Raw genomic sequence first — 17,101 nt, 5'->3', positions numbered from 1 at the left:
AGCAGGAAAGAATCAGCTTTCAAGTGCCTCGTCCTCCCTCGGCCCTGATGAGGCATTGTAGACGGCGCGGGGGCCGTGTCCTCGGTGATGGCCTGGAACAGACGAGCTGCGGCTGATTAGTCCGGGGCTGGGAAAGCTTTTACGGAATTTGCGGTTCCCCGGGAAGCGATGGAGCGCGTCGCTTGGTTGGACCTTTCCCCCCTCCACGGGGAGCGATGCCCGGAGGGGCTGGGGCGCCGGGAAGCTGCCCCGCGCGCTGCCCCCCTCTCCCGCGCCCTGCTCCGGGCGGCCGCGCGTAAAACCTCGGCTGCTGTGGCCCTCCGCGTGGGGGAAGCTTCCCCTTTCTCCGAGCCCCGGGGGCGGCGCTGCTTTGCTGCCGGGGCGCCGCGGCTTTCGGCCGCGCCCCGAGGAAGGGCCCGGCGCGGCTCTGCCCCGGCTGCCGGCGGAACGCGCCGCGCCGGAACGCGGCGTGCGCGGGCGGCGCCGCCGGCCGGGCGCGCGGCGCGGGCGGACCGGGCGCCGCGCCGCGATTGGCTGGGGCGCGGGGCGCGGGTGCGCCGGGCGCAGCGGTCCCCCGTGAGGGCGGCGGCGATGGCGGCGGCGGCGGCGCGGGCGAGCTGCCCGGCCTGCGGCTCCTCCGCCCTGGTGGAGGACGCGCACTACGCGCAGCAGCAGCTGGTGTGCGCCGCCTGCGGCTGCGTCCTGGCCGAGGGGCTCCTCACCACCACCTACGCCGAGGAGGAGCACCTGCGAGGTGCGGCCTGGCCCCGCGGCCTGGCGCGGAGCGGCCCCCGCCGCCGCGCTGCGACGGTCCCCGGGCAGCGGCGCCGCGCCGGGGCTGCGGGAGAGGTGCTGGGCGTCGCCCCTCGTCGCCCTCCGCGTCCCCCGTGGCAACAGTGCTGAGCCTTTCCGCCCGCCGGCTCCCACCCGTGGCTCTGGCGCGCCCGGCGCGCTGCTCCCTGGCGCTTGAGCCTCCGGTGCCGGTGAGGGAGGAGCCCTGGGACCGTCTGCCCCGACATCTGCAGGGAAGGGGCGGCTCCGAGAGCCTCCCGGGCCAGGGACCCTCTTGTCCGGGCCCCGCTTGGCAGCCTGGAACTGCCCCTTCTGGAAACTGCCGCCCGCCCCTCGCGCGCCCGGTAGCACAAGATCTAAGCGGTTCCGTCCTCAGGATGTCAGAGCAAGGTTACCTGGCCTAATGCTTTTGTTTTTCAGAGGTGGCCTATTCCCAGAGCACTGGCCAGAAGGAGCAGCTGAGCCGCTGTCTGCAGCGGGGTGAGAGCCTGCCATTCGGTTTCATTTGTATATTTTGATTCTCTGTTTTACTGCATTAGTCTAATTTGTGTAATGTATTTTTGATGCTGTGATGAGTTAAAAGCTATAGGGAGCCGGCAGTAAAACAGGAAGAAAGCAGTTAGTGCTATGTGCAGCTGGTGCTTGCCAGCAAGCTGCCTTACCTGCACGAAGGGAGCTGGGGAAGAGTCTTTGCCTGCCATTTTGGGGGCTGCAGTGACCAGGCTGCTCTCGTGCTTTTGCCTGAGTCTGGCTGAATGCCAGCTGCACTGTGGTATCAGGGAGAGATGTATATAAAGAGCGATGAATATCTCAAGCTGATTTTAAAAGTGGTGTCTTCTCGCAGGGATCAGGAGGGTCCAGGACCTCTGCAAAGTCCTCCAGCTCCCGTCAGTGTTCGAGGAAACGGCTGTGTCATACTTCCAGCGAGCTCTCCAGCATCCCTCCTTCCACCTGGTCAGTCTGGAGAAGAAGGAGCTTCTGGGGGGCTGCTGCGTCTTTGTGACCTGTCGGCAACACAACTGGCCCCTGACCATGGGAACGATCTGTTCCCTTCTTTACGCCAAGAAGGAGCTGTTTGCCAGCGTCTACCTGAGCGTGCAGAAAGAGCTTGAGCTGTCCGTGCCAGCGTTGAGCCTGATGGATCTGGTGAAGACGCACCTCAATAGGTAACATGACCCCTTTCATACTGAACGGTTCAGAGCTCTGCACTTTACACTGATGTGAGGAAAAGCATCTAAAATGCAGCCTGTGGCAGGGCAGAAGGCCATAAGCACGCACAGTGACCTGTGCTGTTACCTAGGCATACTTTTACTGAAGGAAATGAAGGCAAAACCCAGATCATCTAAAAAGTATTCCCTTGGATTGGTCACAGCCCTGCCTACGAAGCGGGACAGCGTACTAACAGAAGACCCTTGAGGCTGGGTGGTGATACTGTTGTTGTAGCTCCTAAAATTCATGGTCTGGGAGCACACTTTGCTGTCCCTTGATTAAAAATTGCATTGAGTTCTTACTATGGCCAGCAATTTTAGTGTACCAAAGAAGCCAGGAGGTGGGTGTGAGCAAACACAGGAGCAGTACCACCCTGTTTTCTCCTCATTGATGTCCTGGAAGCAATGGCCTGAGCACTTGAGGTGGCCTTTACTGTGGTGGCTTTTGCCTCCTGTGTCATAGTTTGAGCTGAGATTCTTCTCTTCCTGCCCCTTACTGCTCAGTTTGGAGAGCACCCGGTGGAGGGACTTTGCTGAGCAATCTGAGCAAAGACCTGCCTCCGGAGCAGGGCACGTTTTCCCTGAAGGACATTATTGCAGCTCTCAGTTTACTTAAGTGTTGCATGGTGTTGGAAGCTGTCTCCCTGTTGTCATGAGCAGAACAAGCTGAATCAAATCTTGGAGACTGGAAGCAGAGGTGATCTGTCATTTGAGTCTGTTTCTGGATAGTGTATTTAGGTGCTTTATTTGTGCTGCGGTGTGGCTCACCCCTTCCCACACCTGTGGCAGCTGCAGGGGTGGCCAGATCTGATGCTTCCCTGCACCCCGATAGCTGATGCTAACGGCTAACGGTTCTCTATTCTTGCAGTTTCAGGCTGTTCCAGTGCGCAGCTGACATCCCTGCCCCATTTGTGGAGGACAAGGAGAAGATGGTAGCGCGAACGATGCAGATTGTGGAGCTGGCCAGCGAGACGTGGTTGGTCACGGGCCGGCACCCTATTCCCATCGTCACCGCCGCAGCGTTCCTGTCCTGGCAGTCGCTGCAGCCCGCCGCCCGCCTGACGTGCACCTTCGCGCGGTTCTGCAAGGTGGCGGGTGTCGACCTGCCTCCGCCGGCCCACTTGAGGCTGAAAGAGCTTCACGAAATCCTGCTGAGGATGGCGTCCCAGCTCACGTGGCTGAGGGTGTTTAAGATGGACAAGAAGGTGGCCGTCAAGCACATCGGGGACCTACTGCAGCACCGAATTTTCCTGCTGAAGAAGTCTTTCTGTGTGGAGGATGCGGAGGAGCAGCGTGCTGGAGCCCAGGGTGAGGGCTCCCCTCCGGCCGCCGGAGGGGCCCCGCAGGAGGAGGTGCGTCCCTCCGAAGGGAAACGTCAGCGTGACGGGGAGCGGAGGCCCTTGCTTCCGCCTTGCCTCATCAAGCCGAAGAAGAGACTCCGCACAGCAGCCCCAAGCGCTTCGGACCTTGCCATCACCGGCGATGAACCCATCTCCGACAGTGAAATAGAGCAGTACCTGAGGGACCAAGAGGAGATCCAGGCTTTCAGCAAGGCCAAGGCATGGCTGTGAACAAGGCGGCTCCTGGTTGGTCTGGAGGAGAGTGCTGCCACGAGCACGAGGGCAGCAAAGGGCGAGGAACCGGCAGCATAAAGCCTGGTGGTAGCAGAGCCACACTAACCACAAGGACAGTCACCAAAGGAATGGGGCAATGCAGGAAACAGCTCTACTCCTGTTGAGTGTTTGTGTTTGGTAGATGGACCGGAAGGAGGCTTTTTATGGAGTAACTGTTTTGGTTGTCTTGTATTTCTGCTAGAAGTAAATGAACTAGGGTGCCAGAAGTGGTTTCTGGCCTCTCTTTTCATAACCTCTGCTAAAACGTGTTTTATCTAAACCAGGTATGGTAGGGCAGACATCATGAGCGAGTCCAGCGAGTCAGTGTACTAACACAGAGGTAAAACACGGATCTTGGCACACAGGAGAGAGCCAGCCAAGTGCCCTTCCCTAAGAAGCGGTTGGTCAGTCAGAGTCATTGCGGTTTCCCAGCCTACAGCCAGTCTAACAGGGCAGAACGGCTTCTGAGAGCCTTCTTGGTGCCTTGGCCCACAGCTGGGCTGCGGTCCTGCCCGGGCACGTTTGTGTAGGCAGCTGAACTGATACCCTGTTTGCAGGGAGCATGTCAAAGTGGGTGACTTTGTGCTGGTGCTGCTGAGGAGCTCTCACCAGCACAGACTGGTAGTGTCAGTAATGCCAAAGCTGAATTCCCTCTCAAGTTGTCTGCCTGTCATTTGCTTTCTTGCTGGTATGTGTGCAGACTTACCCGATCTATGGGGATGTGTTTGGAGCCAGCGGCTTTTTGTGGCACATCCTGATCCCTGCAGCAGGCAAGGTGAGGAGGGCTCTGTCAATGTCAGCAGTGCTTCAGTCTGTGGCAATGTGAAATCGCAGTGGTAATTTTTGTGTTTTAGAAGGGAGGGAGGGAGCAATACTGTCCTAACAGTGCTTGGCTGTACCAGTGTCTGATTATTGTAGGGCAATGTGACAGGGAAGGTAGAGGTTTCTGGCTCCCTCATTGGCACCTGTTTTTCAGAGCTTTTCTGAGGGAGTGATCTCTTATGTTGCCTTACACATCACCTGCTTTGACAGGTGGGGAGGGAGGGTGGGTTTGTGACTGGAAAAGACAGGCACCTTCATTTGTTACTCTGCTTTCTGAGGAAAAAGCTAATGGCAAATCTAAGTGCTGTGTCCCATTTGCCAGATAGCATGGGTCTTTGTGGTGTTCTGGGGTTGCCTGCCTTAGGTCTTACAGGGATCCCCTGGGAAACTCAGCTTGGCTCATGTCTGAGAGGGAAGCTATCCCAGCTCAGTTAAGTAAGTGATGTGAAGCTGCTGGAAATCTGTTGCAACTGTGCAGCTCTCGATAGCATGATTATAGTGCTGTCCATTTCAAAGTACTGCTTAACTCAATAAAACAGTGACCACTATGTGCGTAATGGCCTGTTGTATTTGAGCAGTGAAGTCTGCAAGAAGTAACAGTAGATCATGGCAGATTTGCAAATCTTTAATATATTAAACAAAACATATCTGCTAGAAACATTCTATTCATATAAAAATGCAAAAAGACCCCTTTAAAAACATTTCTTTGGCATATTTTCCCTCCCTCTCCCACGTATATTGCAAGAAGCTCTCTGTTGATATGTCGTTTGCTTGTAATGTAAACAAAGTAATTAATAATACAAAGCTTTTTATATAATACTGTCACAGTGCAGCAAGCATATATAACAACTCAGCATCAGCAAGACTGCATAGGCTGCAGTACTGACGTAACGATTCAAATTGTATTAAATACAAGGCGCAATAAAAGATGCGTTGTTAAGCAGTCAATCAGTCAGAGAAGTTTAAAGAGGCTGGGGAGGGCCCGAACTGCAGCAAGGCTGCTGGTACTCCAGCCCTGCAGGGTGAGGGGTTTCCGAAGGGTGAGGAGCTAGTTGCTGCAGGTGGGAAAACTGTCAGTAAGTGCTTTTGACTCCATTAACTTCTGGATCCCCCAGCCTTCGGACACGCTGCGCATGTTAGGATTGGCCTGCGTGCCTTCTAGCACTTCTTGGTCCTCTGCTGATCCTCGTGACCTCTTGGTAGGTAGGTAAGTAGTTGGCACGTGTGGGGAAACTGAGGCACAGAGAGGCTGGAACGGCTTTGACCTGAGGCCAGTCTGGGCTCGGCTCCCAGTCTGGCCTCCTCTCCCGCCTTAGACCGCAGTGGACAGGGACAGGGCAGCTGGGAGATGCCTGCTCAGCACTGGAGGGCAGTAAAATACACTCTGGGCTGAGGCAGCGCCGTGGCGTCCTCAGCCCTGGGACACGGCTCCTGAGAGGCTGGAAGGGGCGCAGGGAAGGAGGGAGGAAGGACTCGCCTTTAAGGCCGGCCCTTTTCTCCCCTCGTGCTCTCCCGTCCACGGGAACACGGGAAGCCGGTCGCAGCTCGGCTGTGCAGCAGCCACCAGCCCCTTCGCTGCTTGGTGGCTGTGGCACCTGCCTGCCACAGCGGGCACGGGGAGTGCAGAGCCCCGTTGCAAGGCACCGGGCAGCACGTTGCATTGAACGGTAGCAAAATGGGTACGGGCCGCCCCTTGCCTGGCAGTGGGATAAATAACTGTGTCTTGCTTTTCAGGAAACCCCCTTTAAGCCAAGCAAGGCTTTGCCTGTGGATGCTCCCAGAACCTGCTGCTCTCTGGGGTGAGCGAGCGAGTGAGTATCTCCATTTTCATTTGTGTGCTAGAAAAAAGGTGGACTTGTGTTTTAAAAAGGGAAAATAAGTGCTAATCCAAGTTCTCGTCTCTTGAAAGTGTCATCTGAACCGTCCATAGGGACATGTTGAACGTAGTCAAGCCCTTCATTTCCCAGGAACAGCCCCGGCCCCTGAGTGCTCTTCCCTCTCTCGCCTTCCGTGGGGCAGGCTGCGACGCCGTTAACCACGGGGCTGTTTGGTGCTCGGGCCTGCGAAGAGCAAAGGCAGGTAGTTTCTGAATACGCTAAAGCTGAGGATTTGCTCTTGTGGTTCTGGATGCGGTTCGGCTCTTTGGTTCTTCGGAGATGGTCGATCTCTGCTCGCCGCGCGGCCCGGGCAGCGGGGCCCCCCGGGAGCCCATCGCTGCGCTGCCGGCCGGCCTGTTTGCATAGTCGATGCCCCTGAGGCCGCCCGCCCCACGAGGGAGCGTTTCCTTGCTGGGATTTTAGCGTCTGGCACGAGAACAGTGCAGACGATCGGCTTTGCTCGCGACGGTGGCGTCTCTTACCTTGTGCTTGCTTTTAAGTATGGCTTTTACTTTGGCAGCTCGGTAACCCACAGGGCTAAACATTGTCTTTTAAGAACATGTGGATAAAAATGCTCACATTTAAAAGCATTCCAAACCAAGAAGCTTCTCTCTGACTCTTTCAGAAAAAGCTTATTTAGGCTAGGGTCAAACGAGCGTCCGTGCTACAGCATCTTTAGTCAAGGGTGCTGGTTCTGGTCTCCTCTGCCCCAGGGGGAACATTGCAGTCATGGCACGAACAAGCTATTTCCAAAACTCCCAGGGGCTCGTCTGCTCCTCAGAGAACACTGACATGTAACACGGAGGCACTCGCATTGGTTACCCATCTGTCTATACCTATATACATACAATAATATAGAGATTTGAAAAATAGACATTTGTTTTCTCTGTATATAATAAAATAGCATTTAGGGTCAGTCTGAAGTGACATGCAGAAGTGATTAAAGTACTGTTGCAATTCAGGCTGCTGAGGAGCAAAGATTGCCTTCCACCTCGAGACTCAGCACCGCTGTGGACGGCACCCTGGGAAGCATCGACATCCTTCCCCTCCTGGTCGGATCAGGCCCGGCATCGCCCTGTGCCCGGCAGCCGAGCAAAAGCATCCGGGCCGTGTTGCCCGGTCCCGTCTAGTGCACTTAGCAATTCTCAGAAGCCCTTGGCTCCTCAAAGATTGCGTCTGACCTCCTGGCAGATGGTCTTAGCAGCTCCTGCCGCCGCTCCCAAGCCACCCTACTGCCCAAGGAGGAACGTGCGACGGCGCTGCGGCTCTCTGGTCCTTTCCCATCCTTTATACGGTAGTTTCGCTCTTCCACAGGCCGGTCTTCATCCCGGCCACGCTGTCGGCGCTGGCGAGGTGGATGTCGTACTTGCTCCCTTTGAGCGCCCCGTTGTGGCTGGCCACGTTGAGCGGGTAGGACCGGCGCTTCGTCTCCTTCTCCATGGCGCTGGCCTGCCGGAGGTTGTCCCTGCTGGCGCTCCTCCGGCGAGCCTTGCTGAAGTCCGGCGCCTGCCGGCCGCCATCGCTGCCTTCGGACTGGCTCGGTGCCGTCTCCCCTTCCGGCGGGGCCACGGCCTGTGTCCCCGTGCGGCTGTTGTTCAAGGGGCTGTTCCTGCTGCTGTGGTAGCTCTCGGAGTGGCTGTTGTGGATGCTCCCGCTCTCGCTGGAGGGGTGGTCCGAGGCAGGGCCCCGCAGCATTTTCAAGCGGTGATGCTTCCCTTCCCGGTACTGCTTCGGTCTGCTCTTGTGGGTCCTGCGGCCGTGGAGGTTGTTGGCGTGCCGGGCTGCGCCGGTGGCTTTGTCGGGCTCCTCGTAAGAGGCCGGGCGGGCGTCCGCCTGGCTCTGAGCCACCTGCAGGTTGGTGAGCTTGCAGTGGCCCACAGTGGAGTTGGTGCTGCTGGGCGACGAAGAGGATTTGATGGAATGGGCTGCCTCCGGGTTGCACCCGATGAAGACCTGCGAGCCGTCCTCCACCGCCACGCCAGGGTGGACGTACGCCTGCATGGGCAGCGCGTTCCTGTAGGACGGGCAGCAGCTGAACCAGGAGTTGAGCACATCCCGACGCCGCACGCAGTGGTGGATGAAGATGAAGAGCCCCAGCACCACAGCTGTGACTCCGTAGAGGCAGCTGAAGATGACGTTCAGGTACCAGCGCTGCGATACAGCCATGGCTCCAAACGTCCACAGGGCCACGTACAAGGAATGCGTGGTGACCAGTGCCCACAACTGCACTTGTAGGGAGTAGACACCATCCACCTCGGGGCAGGGCGTCCCCGAGTTCAGTGTCACTGAGATGGACCCGGAGTCTGTCAAGAGGTTCCCGCTGCCTCCCAGCCTCGGTGGCATCTCAAGCGGCTCGGGGGCATCTTTCTGGCTTGAAGATCGGCACCGGAGGTTGAGCCCAGCGCAGAGGAAGTAAATCCAGGTAACGAGCATGATGAAAGCCACGGGGACATAGAAAGCACCGAGGCTGGGCCTCCACACCAGCCAGCAGCTGTAAGGGAGAAAAGGGGGCTCGGATCGGCAGGCCCACGGCCCGCGCGCCCAGCGGCCACGCAGAGCCTCCTGCCGCAGCCCCGCGTCGCGGTCCTCGGCGCTCAGCACCCTTGGCCCAGCGGGTCCCTAAGGGACAGGCTTTGTGGGGGTGCAATGGCTGCAGCCATGCCCTGCCTCCAGGCCTCCCGAGGAGCTCGTCCGCTGGACGGCTCGGCTGCAGGTTTCCAGAAGCACAGGAGCAAAGACCTCGCTGGCCTTTGCAAAGCGCGCCCCAATTCCCTTTCCCCTTATCAGGCCGGAGGAGGCAACATGCTCAGTGGAGAAGGTGTTGCCACGCGGGGACACTTACTACGGGTTGTTATCGTGATAGTTGTGGATGTTAACAGCCGCCGTGATGCCGCAGATGATGAGGGGTATCCCGCCTGCGATAAGGTAGAATCTGCAAGGAGAGGAGGCGGCGGTGTTACCGCGCGCCGAGGGCGAGCGCCGGCCTGGCGCCATGGGGCTGTTTGCATGAGGCTGGCGCCAGGCACGGGCAGGGCTCCTGCTGAAGCCAGCGTGATCTTTGGCTTTGTAGGTTGCTTGCACGGCTATGGAGTGACTTTGTAGGCTGCTTGCACAAACATAGATGTGCCATTGTGGAAAGGAGGGTGGAAGAGGGGAAGAATGTCAGGGAAACGCGGGTGCAGAGGTGAAGAGAAACACGACTGCACAGGGAAGCAGGGAGAGAGGCCAGGACAGTGCAGGGGATGCAGGAACAGAGCCTGTCCTGGGAGAAGTGGGTAGCCTGGGACATGGGCTGGCATGATTGCTTTTAAAAGACAGGAGCAAGTCCTGCCCCAGCCCTCCTCCATCCGCGACCGAGAAAAACAGCGCTGGCCTCTGGCGGGTCTGAGCTCTCTGCAGGGGCCCTGGAGCAGGGTGTCCCCAGCGAAGGGGCCCTCGGGGGCGCGCGTCTCTACCGTAGCATGGGCCGAGGGGCCGGCTGGGACGCGTCCCCGTCCTGCTGCTGGGGCGCCTTCCAGGTCACCTCTTTGTAGAGGACTCTGGCCTTCACTGCCATCCACAGCAGGGTGGACAGGGAGGAGTAGTGCAAAATGATGCCGACCTGCGGGCAGAGGCAATAAGGTGGGTAAGAGGGGGGAGTCGCTGCGCATGGGTCCGCCCACCCCGATCGCAGGTCCCGCGGCGCCCGGCGGGGTGAAAGCGGGCTTCGCCAAGCTGCTCGGCTGCACGCTCCAAAGCGGCGCTACCTACCGCTTGGCAGACGATCAGGTAGCTGGTGAGCGTGATGCCTCCCGCGAAGACGGCCGAGGTCATGGCGATGTGGAAGCAGAGGTTAAGCAGCATGTGCCAGCACTTCCGCGTGATGTGGATGGCCCTGCAAGAGCGGCACAAACCGTCGCGGTGAGACGCCGTCCGGCCAGGCAGGGAGGCCCCGGGGGCTGCGGGTGTGCTGCCCGCAAGAGCCCCTGCCCTAGGCCGGGCTCGTGCCCGGACCTGGCGTTGGGTAAATGCGACCAGAGCGCTCGCAGGGTTCGGGTGGCCAGGCGCAAAACACGACAGCTCCTGGGGTTGCACTCAAACCGCATGTGAGGCTGTGAGGAAGCAAGAGGTGCCTGGGGTGTTATTCTAGCTGTTAATGCAGTTGTCCTTTGCAGCCAGGCCAGCTCTGTGCAAGGAACGCATCGGGAACACCTCGTGGTCAGCTGCCATCAGATCGCCCCGAGGAGCTCGGGATTATTTGTGGACCTGTGTTATGACGTCTGCACGTGTCTCCTGCCTTGCAGAAGTGAAGATTTCCTGGTGCTGAATCTCTGGGACCCTGGAGCACACATGGAGAGGCTCCTCCTGGCTGTACGCTCCCCGAACCAAGCTCCGATCCTGCTCTTCCAGGTGAGTGCTGGATGCCAGTGCGGAGCCGCGTGCCGGGCTGTGCGGGAGGCTGGCCGGCGTGCTGCCCCTCGCACACTGTGTCCCTAGGGCTGCGGCAGGAGGGCAGGCTGCCTGCAGTGGGGTCCCCGCTGCGGGTGGCTGCGTTTTCGCAGTGGTGGGGGCTGCCCCGTGGGTGCAGGGCTGTAGCCCTCCACCGTGGTATTGCCATTGCTGGTATCAGGCGCCAGGCTGTACGCCACACTCGTGAGAGCCCCGTTGTTCTCGACTTGCCTGCTGCTTTCTCATCACGGTCTGTAGCTGGAACAGGCGTTTCCGCTCCAGCCGGTGGTCATGGTTAAGGCTGTGTGCTCCTCTTGTGTACGGGAGGGCAGTACAGCCTATCTGGCCAGCAGGGACCAGCAGGGCTTGTGGGCAGAGCAAAGTCCTGGTGACTGTACGGTGCTGATGCAGAGCAGAGGAACGAGGGCCTGGTGTGACAGCAGAGGCCGTGCGAGGTGGAAACCCAGGATGTGAGGTAGGGGGTAATAATAAGAGCCGGGGTGCAGGCTTGGTCCTGGAGACCCCATGGCTATAAAGGACTCCCCACTGGGAAGCTGATGAGAAGCAGCCCTGCAGCTGAGCAATACTGATGCTCAAGGATTAGAGGTTGAGGACCAATATTCTAATTAGGAGGAAAATGCAGTACATAGAGTAGGAAATTAAGTAATTAAGTGAATGTGAGTTGGAAGTAAGCAAGTAAGTGTAGTGCAATGACAAAAGAGCAAGGAATACATGTGTCTTGGCCCACCAAGGAAAATAAATCTGTTTAAGTAAGAAAGAGTAGGTAACTTAAAAGGGAAAAATAACTTAATAGAATTTGACTTGAGAAAGAAGGAACTAAGGACATAAAGGTGTTCTTGGAGGTGAGGGCTCGTCATCGGCCTCCCCCACTGCAACTTGTGGACTGTGAGGAGTGAAATGCCCAGCAAATTGACAGAAAGAAAGGTACCCTGGTGCTGTAGACACTGCTGTTTGGTCAGCATCAGTAGTACTTTCATTACTGTGATTGTTGAGGCTTGCTCAGTAAACCAACAATCTTTCTGAGTGAGCTGGTAATAAGCAGATCCAGACCAATAGTGACTCTTGACTTTGTTAAGATGTCAGGGACCACGAGAGGAGCCTTTGAGGCCTGAAGCGTAGTTGTGAAATGTGATTTAGTCTAAATAGTATGAGGGGGGGACTTTAACCAAGACACTGTGAGGCTGCAGCATTCCCTAGGCTGGGAGGTAGTGATGGTGTCTGTCCTGCCAGACCTTTTGGTGTCCCATATATGATCTGTTGGGTATTTCCTTCTGTCTTTACCGGTGGAGTGCACTTGTGCTCTCTGGGAGTCCCCAGGGCTGTGTTTATCAGTGGGAGATGCAGGTCCCCCCCCCATCCCTAATGGTGCTCATTGGCCACCTGGCTGCCCCAGAAGCAGGTGCCTGCTCTTCCACTTGGGTGATGAAGGTCAGCTTTAGTGCTTGTGACTCTTGATAACATGAGTCCTGCTCTTCGATGAAGGCATCTGGCCCTGTGCTTGTTGGGTGGGCACTTAACACTGCTGTGTGTTGCCTTGCAGGGCTGCTGGAGGAGCTACAGAGAGCCTGCCTGGAGGTACCAGCCTGGGATGGGTCTTTGGCCCACACTGGAGCTCCAGGGTGGTCTCCTTGAGACAGGCTGCTCCTATGTAGGAGAGGAGCCCAGCTGCCTAGGGCCTCCTTAGCTCCAAGGAGGCCCCATGCCCAGCCTCCTCTCCTACGCAGGAGGAGCCTGGCTGGGGGTTGACCCCCTGGAGCTCCAGTGTGGGCCAAAGACCCAGGTTACCTGGGCAGTGTGGTTGGCCCACATCTCCCCAGGTAACCTGGGCCTTTGGCCCACACTGGAGCTCCAGGGGTCTCCTCCCACCAGCCAGGCTCCTCCTGTGTAGGAGAGGAGCCCCCCTGGAGCTCCAGGGCATCCAATGTGGGCCAAAGGCCCAGCTTACCTGAGAAGACTTGGGCAGTGTGGTGGGCCCTGGCCCTGCTCACTGCCCATGCAAACTGCCTTGCTAACTGCCGTGTTGCTCGTCCCCCGGTCGCTTCGCTCCCTTGGTCGCTTGCCTGGAGCTGCTTTTATGGGAGGAAGACCCTCCTCTTCCTCCCTCAGCAGCCAGTCAGCAGCTCTGGCCTCCTGCCTTCCAATTGGCCCCTCTCTGGGGGCTGAGGAGCCCCAGGTGTGGGGTGAGCCCCACCCCTGAGCCCACCACCTCACCTGCTTGCTATCATCTCCCCATCAACCCACCAAGCTATGGGGTCCTCCAAGCCAGCTGTGCACAGCACTGCCCAGAGCTCCCCACCCAGCTCTCCCCCTAACGATGGACACCAGTGGGCACCCTGCACCCCCTGCGGCACTCTGCTCTGGTCCTGGGGTGCTGTGCTGTGCTGTGGGAGCACGATGATGGACCAGAGCCCTCCACCCAGCCACTCACCCGTGGTTGACGATGTAGGTGATGATGGTGGTGAAGAGGCAGAGCAGCAGCACGGCGGTGCAGGTGTACATAGCCGGGTGCAGGGCCTCCACGGGGCCCCGCGCCTCGCCGGGGAACCCGCTCAGCTCCTGCCCAACGGACGCCCCGTCAGACACCCTGCACGGCCCCGGCTCCCGCAGCCCCCTCGCCTGCCCCACGTGCTGCGAGGCCCCACGGTGCCCTGCAAGGCCAGCCCCTCCTGCACCCCCTCAGCCCTCTCCCCACCTACCATGAGCACGGCCACGTTGCTGAGGTGGCGGCAGTGCAGGGAGGTGACGTTGGGCTCGCGGGCGGCCAGCTGGCAGCCCTCGGCGCTCCAGCCGCCCATGCCCTCCAGCACCTCGAAGTTCCAGTACGCGGCCACGGGGTCGGCGCCCTCCCCGGGGTGCCGCAGGGACACGGCGACGGGCTCCGTCAGGTTGCCCACGCTGCAGCCATCTGCAACCACACTGCCACCGAGTAAGGCACAGCACCCTGCTCCGCACCCCCAGCACGGGGACAACCACCCTCCAGGAGGACACCCTTGGCCACCAGGGATGGTCCCACACGGGCAGCACTGCAACCCCAGGGACACCTCTCCCAGGCCCCACAAGGTCTCCAGGGGCTCTACAGCCCCCTCCTTCCCCAGGAGACCCCCCCCCCCAGGCCACCCAGCCCTTACACGTCCCGGCGTAGATGACCGGCGTGGCCACGCTGCGGCGCTTGCCGTCGTCGGCCAGGCGGGAGGAGTTGCCGGTGCTGCAGAAGAGCTTGCCGTTGCGGAAGACCAGCAGCTGGAGCTTGCAGTCCGTCGGCGGCGCGAAGGGCACGGGGCTGGCGAACAGGCTGGGCGGCAGCTGGATGGAGGCCAGGGCGATGCTGTTCTGCGGGGCGGGGGGCGGGCGCGGGTGAGCGGCAGCCGGCCCCCACCGCGTCCCCGGCGCCCCCCCGGCCGCCCCACGTCCCGTACCTTGAGGTGGAAGCTGGTCAGGGAGACGTTGGGGCGCCCCGTGGTGCAGCGCAGCCGCAGCTGCTGGTCGGGCGCAGGCTCGGTGCCCCGCTCCGCCGGGGGCGGCCGCCCGCCCGGGCCCCCGTCCCGCCGCTGGAAGGCCACGCAGCTCAGGCCCACGTAGCTCTCCGGCTTCACCACGTAGGCTTCGAAGGCGATGTTGCGCGAGTTCTGCCAGGCACAGAGCCGCAGGGCCGCCGTGAGCCCCCGCGCCGGAGGGCGGCCCCGGCCGGGCCCGCCGCCCCTTGCCCAGCCCCGGGAGATGCCCACCACGGCCATGTGCTGGGAGTTGCTGCTGAGCGTGTGCAGGGCAATCTTCTCGAGGGAGCGGACGATGCTGGTGCAGGCCTTCTCCTCCTTCTGCGACATCCACAGGATGTGGTCGTCCACCAGCATGATGTTACTGGCCATCTCCACGATGACGTCCGTGAGCTGCCGGGAGAGCGGGGCGGTGAGGACGCGGAAACGCCGCCGTCGAGCTCCCCGGTGCACCGGGCAGGGCCGGGGGGAGCATTACCTGCTTGATCTGGTCCACGTAGCCGATGAACTTCTCAATCATCTGCGCCACGTAGAGGACGTCGACCATGTCGGAGAAGTTGGCAGCCTCCGCCGTGTACACGCGCAGCTGGTGCGCCAGGGTCAGGGCGTTGGAGGCGTTGATGGGCATCTGCGGGGCGGCGCGGGGGACGGTCACCCCGGCCTGGCGGCGGGCGCTCCGCCGAGCCGAGCCGAGCCGAGCCGAGCCCCCGCCACCCCCGGCGCCTCCCTGCTCACCAGCACGAAGGTGTAGAGCACGCGGGTGATGTCGTTGGTGTAGAGGCAGCGCGAGTAGTCGCCCTCCTGCCAGCGGCCCGCGCGGTCGCAGCGCCGGGATGCCTGCTGCTCGCCGGCCGGGCCCCCGCTCACCGGCCCCGCGGCGAAGGGGTGCTGCAGGCAGGACTGGTAGGCGGTGATGCCCGCCAGCGTGCGGGGCCACCTGGCCGCGGGCAGACGCACGCTGAGACCCGGCTCCCCCGCCGGCAGCCCCCTCCCAGCCGCAGGAAAGGCTCCGCGGGGGCAAAACCCGCGCGCAACCCAGGCACCGGCCGAGACTTTTACGGGATTAGAGTTCCCTCCCTGGAGACGACCGCCGGGCCCAGCTGCCGGAACATCTGGCCCCCGCCCCGCGCACGTGCACGGGATGGAGCCGACACGGGGTCGGGAGACACCGCGGCTGCCCGGGGGACCTGCCAGAGCCGCGGCCACCGCACCCCCGGGGAGCCGCCGGGGCTCCCGCGGAGCTGCCTTCCCCGGCTGCCTAATCCCGAATCCTGCTCCGCGCAGAGGGGCGGGGGGGAGAGCCGGGGGGAGGGGGGCACTGCTAATCTAAGCCACATTTACTGTACCAGTAATTTATATTCCATAAAGGCCCGGCCGAGGTTACGGCGGGCGCCCAAAGCCTTTCGTCTCTTGCCAGAGAAATTCCAACACCTCTGCTTCTGGAGCCGGGCTGCGCCGCCGGCGCGGGAAGCCGTTCAAAGGCGCCCGCACGCTCTCCGCGGCCGCTAATCGCTACCAGACGCCAGGTCACCTGCGGGCCCGGGCGCCACCGCCCCCCGCCCGTAGCGAGCCCCCGCCCCGGCGCACACGGACCACCGGCGCGCCCCGGGAGGAGACGGGGCGCAGGCTCCACGAAGTCCTACCTGAAGTCCCCGCGGTTGTTGGTGACCCGCTCGGCGGGACAGTAGGACGCAGAGGTCTCCAGCACCACGATCTCCACCTTCTTGCTGACGTTGCCCTGCGAGGTGGAGACGGCGCACTCCCACTCGCCGTTGGCCGAGACGTGGATGTTGGAGAGGATGAGCTCGCTGCGGCGGAGCGGGGAGCGGGGTGGGACGGGGGCCGACCTCCCGGGCACGGCCCCGCGGGCCGCCCCCAGGCTCGGCCAGCCCCCAGCGTGCTCCTCGCGTTTGGAGACGGCCAGCACGGCGCCGGGAGGCACAAGAGGTGTCTGCGCTTCGCATCCCACCCGGGCGCCGCCCGGCCCTGGACCCACCTGGTGATGAAGGTGCAGTCGTGGATGAGGCTCTCCTCCACGATGACGCCCGTCCGCTCGTCCTCCTCCACCGGCTCCCGGTTGTGGTACCAGCGGATCTGGGTGCTGTTGTCCAGGTAGGTGGCCGTGCACTGGAAGGGCAACCGGTCGCCCTGGAAAACCACCTGGCGCAGCGACGGGATGAGGTGGTGGGTGTGCAGCTCCGGGGTGCCCGCTGCAGGGGGACACAGCCGGCCGGTGAGCCCGCGCCCCGGCGCCGACGGGCCCCGCGCGCCCCGGCCCCGGCCTCACCGCAGCGCAGCTGGCTCTCCTGCGTGCTGCGGAGCGGCGCGGCGTGCACGTGCCGGGGGTAGACGCACACCGTCTTGTCCGAGATCTGCGCCGAGTGGTTGCGGGCCCAGGGCAGCACCCAGCGCAGGTTGCAGTCGCACGTCAGGTACTCGGTGGCGAAGTCGCTGCGAGGGCCGGCGTCACGGGGCGCAGCCGCCTCGGCCGGCCCCGAGAGCCTCGCGCGGGCCCTCCCGGCACCGGGCGCGCCCCGGGCACCGCGGCTGGAGGGCGGCGCAGCGGCGGGCGCACGCAGCGTGCCGGGAGGAGGGGACGCGCCTCCGCACCCGACGCCTGCAGCCCAGGGGCCAGTGGGCGGTTTGGGGACGGGCACAGGCGCCTCGGCAGCGGCCGCATACTCACACGACTTTCAGAGAGGGGAGTTCGTCGAAGACGCCTGGCTGGAGGCTGGAGAAAATGTTCCCCGACATGTTCCTGCAAGACAGCAAAGAAAGGCGGCGTGGAGCGGCCGGGGACCCGTGGGGAGAGGCGTCGCAGCTCTGCAAACCCGGGCGCCCCGCTG

The 17,101-nt window shown here is 61.4% G+C and overlaps 2 protein-coding genes across 4 annotated transcripts in view; one reads left to right on the top strand and one right to left on the bottom strand.

The window, feature by feature from the left end:
- The first annotated feature begins 1 nt into the window (after nt 1).
- Nucleotides 2-4,642, top strand: BRF2 (BRF2 RNA polymerase III transcription initiation factor subunit). 2 transcript variants are annotated; one of them, XM_062596695.1, is made up of 4 exons: nt 2-84; nt 1,213-1,272; nt 1,637-1,958; nt 2,869-4,642. In XM_062596695.1, exons 1-4 carry the CDS (start codon nt 48-50, stop codon nt 3,569-3,571), a joined length of 1,122 nt encoding a protein of 373 aa, XP_062452679.1. In that variant the 5' UTR covers nt 2-47; the 3' UTR covers nt 3,572-4,642. The 2 variants fall into 2 exon arrangements, with proteins under 2 accessions (XP_062452679.1, XP_062452678.1); XM_062596694.1 differs by lacking the exon at nt 2-84 and adding an exon at nt 585-754.
- A 402-nt stretch (nt 4,643-5,044) lies between these two features.
- The window catches only part of ADGRA2 (adhesion G protein-coupled receptor A2), a 28,420-nt gene continuing 16,363 nt past the window's right edge, over nt 5,045-17,101 (bottom strand). The window contains exons 5-19 of one of the 2 annotated variants that reach the window (XM_062597076.1): nt 16,942-17,013; nt 16,543-16,706; nt 16,252-16,465; nt 15,899-16,063; nt 14,991-15,192; nt 14,734-14,883; nt 14,487-14,648; nt 14,178-14,387; nt 13,890-14,091; nt 13,458-13,666; nt 13,190-13,317; nt 10,063-10,186; nt 9,768-9,913; nt 9,155-9,244; nt 5,045-8,803 (exon numbers count right to left, since the gene is read on the bottom strand). In XM_062597076.1, coding sequence (XP_062453060.1) covers nt 7,600-8,803; nt 9,155-9,244; nt 9,768-9,913; nt 10,063-10,186; nt 13,190-13,317; nt 13,458-13,666; nt 13,890-14,091; nt 14,178-14,387; nt 14,487-14,648; nt 14,734-14,883; nt 14,991-15,192; nt 15,899-16,063; nt 16,252-16,465; nt 16,543-16,706; nt 16,942-17,013 — 3,442 coding nt within the window. In that variant the 3' untranslated portion in view covers nt 5,045-7,599. The remainder of the gene's footprint in view (nt 8,804-9,154; nt 9,245-9,767; nt 9,914-10,062; nt 10,187-13,189; nt 13,318-13,457; nt 13,667-13,889; nt 14,092-14,177; nt 14,388-14,486; nt 14,649-14,733; nt 14,884-14,990; nt 15,193-15,898; nt 16,064-16,251; nt 16,466-16,542; nt 16,707-16,941; nt 17,014-17,101) is intronic. The other variant, XM_062597077.1, reaches the window with a different exon arrangement.

This window comes from Rhea pennata, chromosome 28, assembly GCF_028389875.1.
Source record: "Rhea pennata isolate bPtePen1 chromosome 28, bPtePen1.pri, whole genome shotgun sequence".
Taxonomy (NCBI): domain Eukaryota; kingdom Metazoa; phylum Chordata; class Aves; order Rheiformes; family Rheidae; genus Rhea; species Rhea pennata.
The sequence above is the reverse complement of the archived record's forward strand: the minus strand, read 5'-3'. Positions and strand labels throughout refer to the sequence as shown.

Bases quoted from the DNA above. Each gene is read 5' to 3' on its own strand.
- BRF2 (XM_062596694.1), top strand. From the start codon at position 592: ATGGCGGCGGCGGCGGCGCGGGCGAGCTGCCCGGCCTGCGGCTCCTCC. The intron at 755-1,212 runs GTGCGGCCTGGC...TTTGTTTTTCAG, and splicing joins CGAGGAGGAGCACCTGCGAG to AGGTGGCCTATTCCCAGAGC. The intron at 1,273-1,636 runs GTGAGAGCCTGC...GTCTTCTCGCAG, and splicing joins GAGCCGCTGTCTGCAGCGGG to GGATCAGGAGGGTCCAGGAC.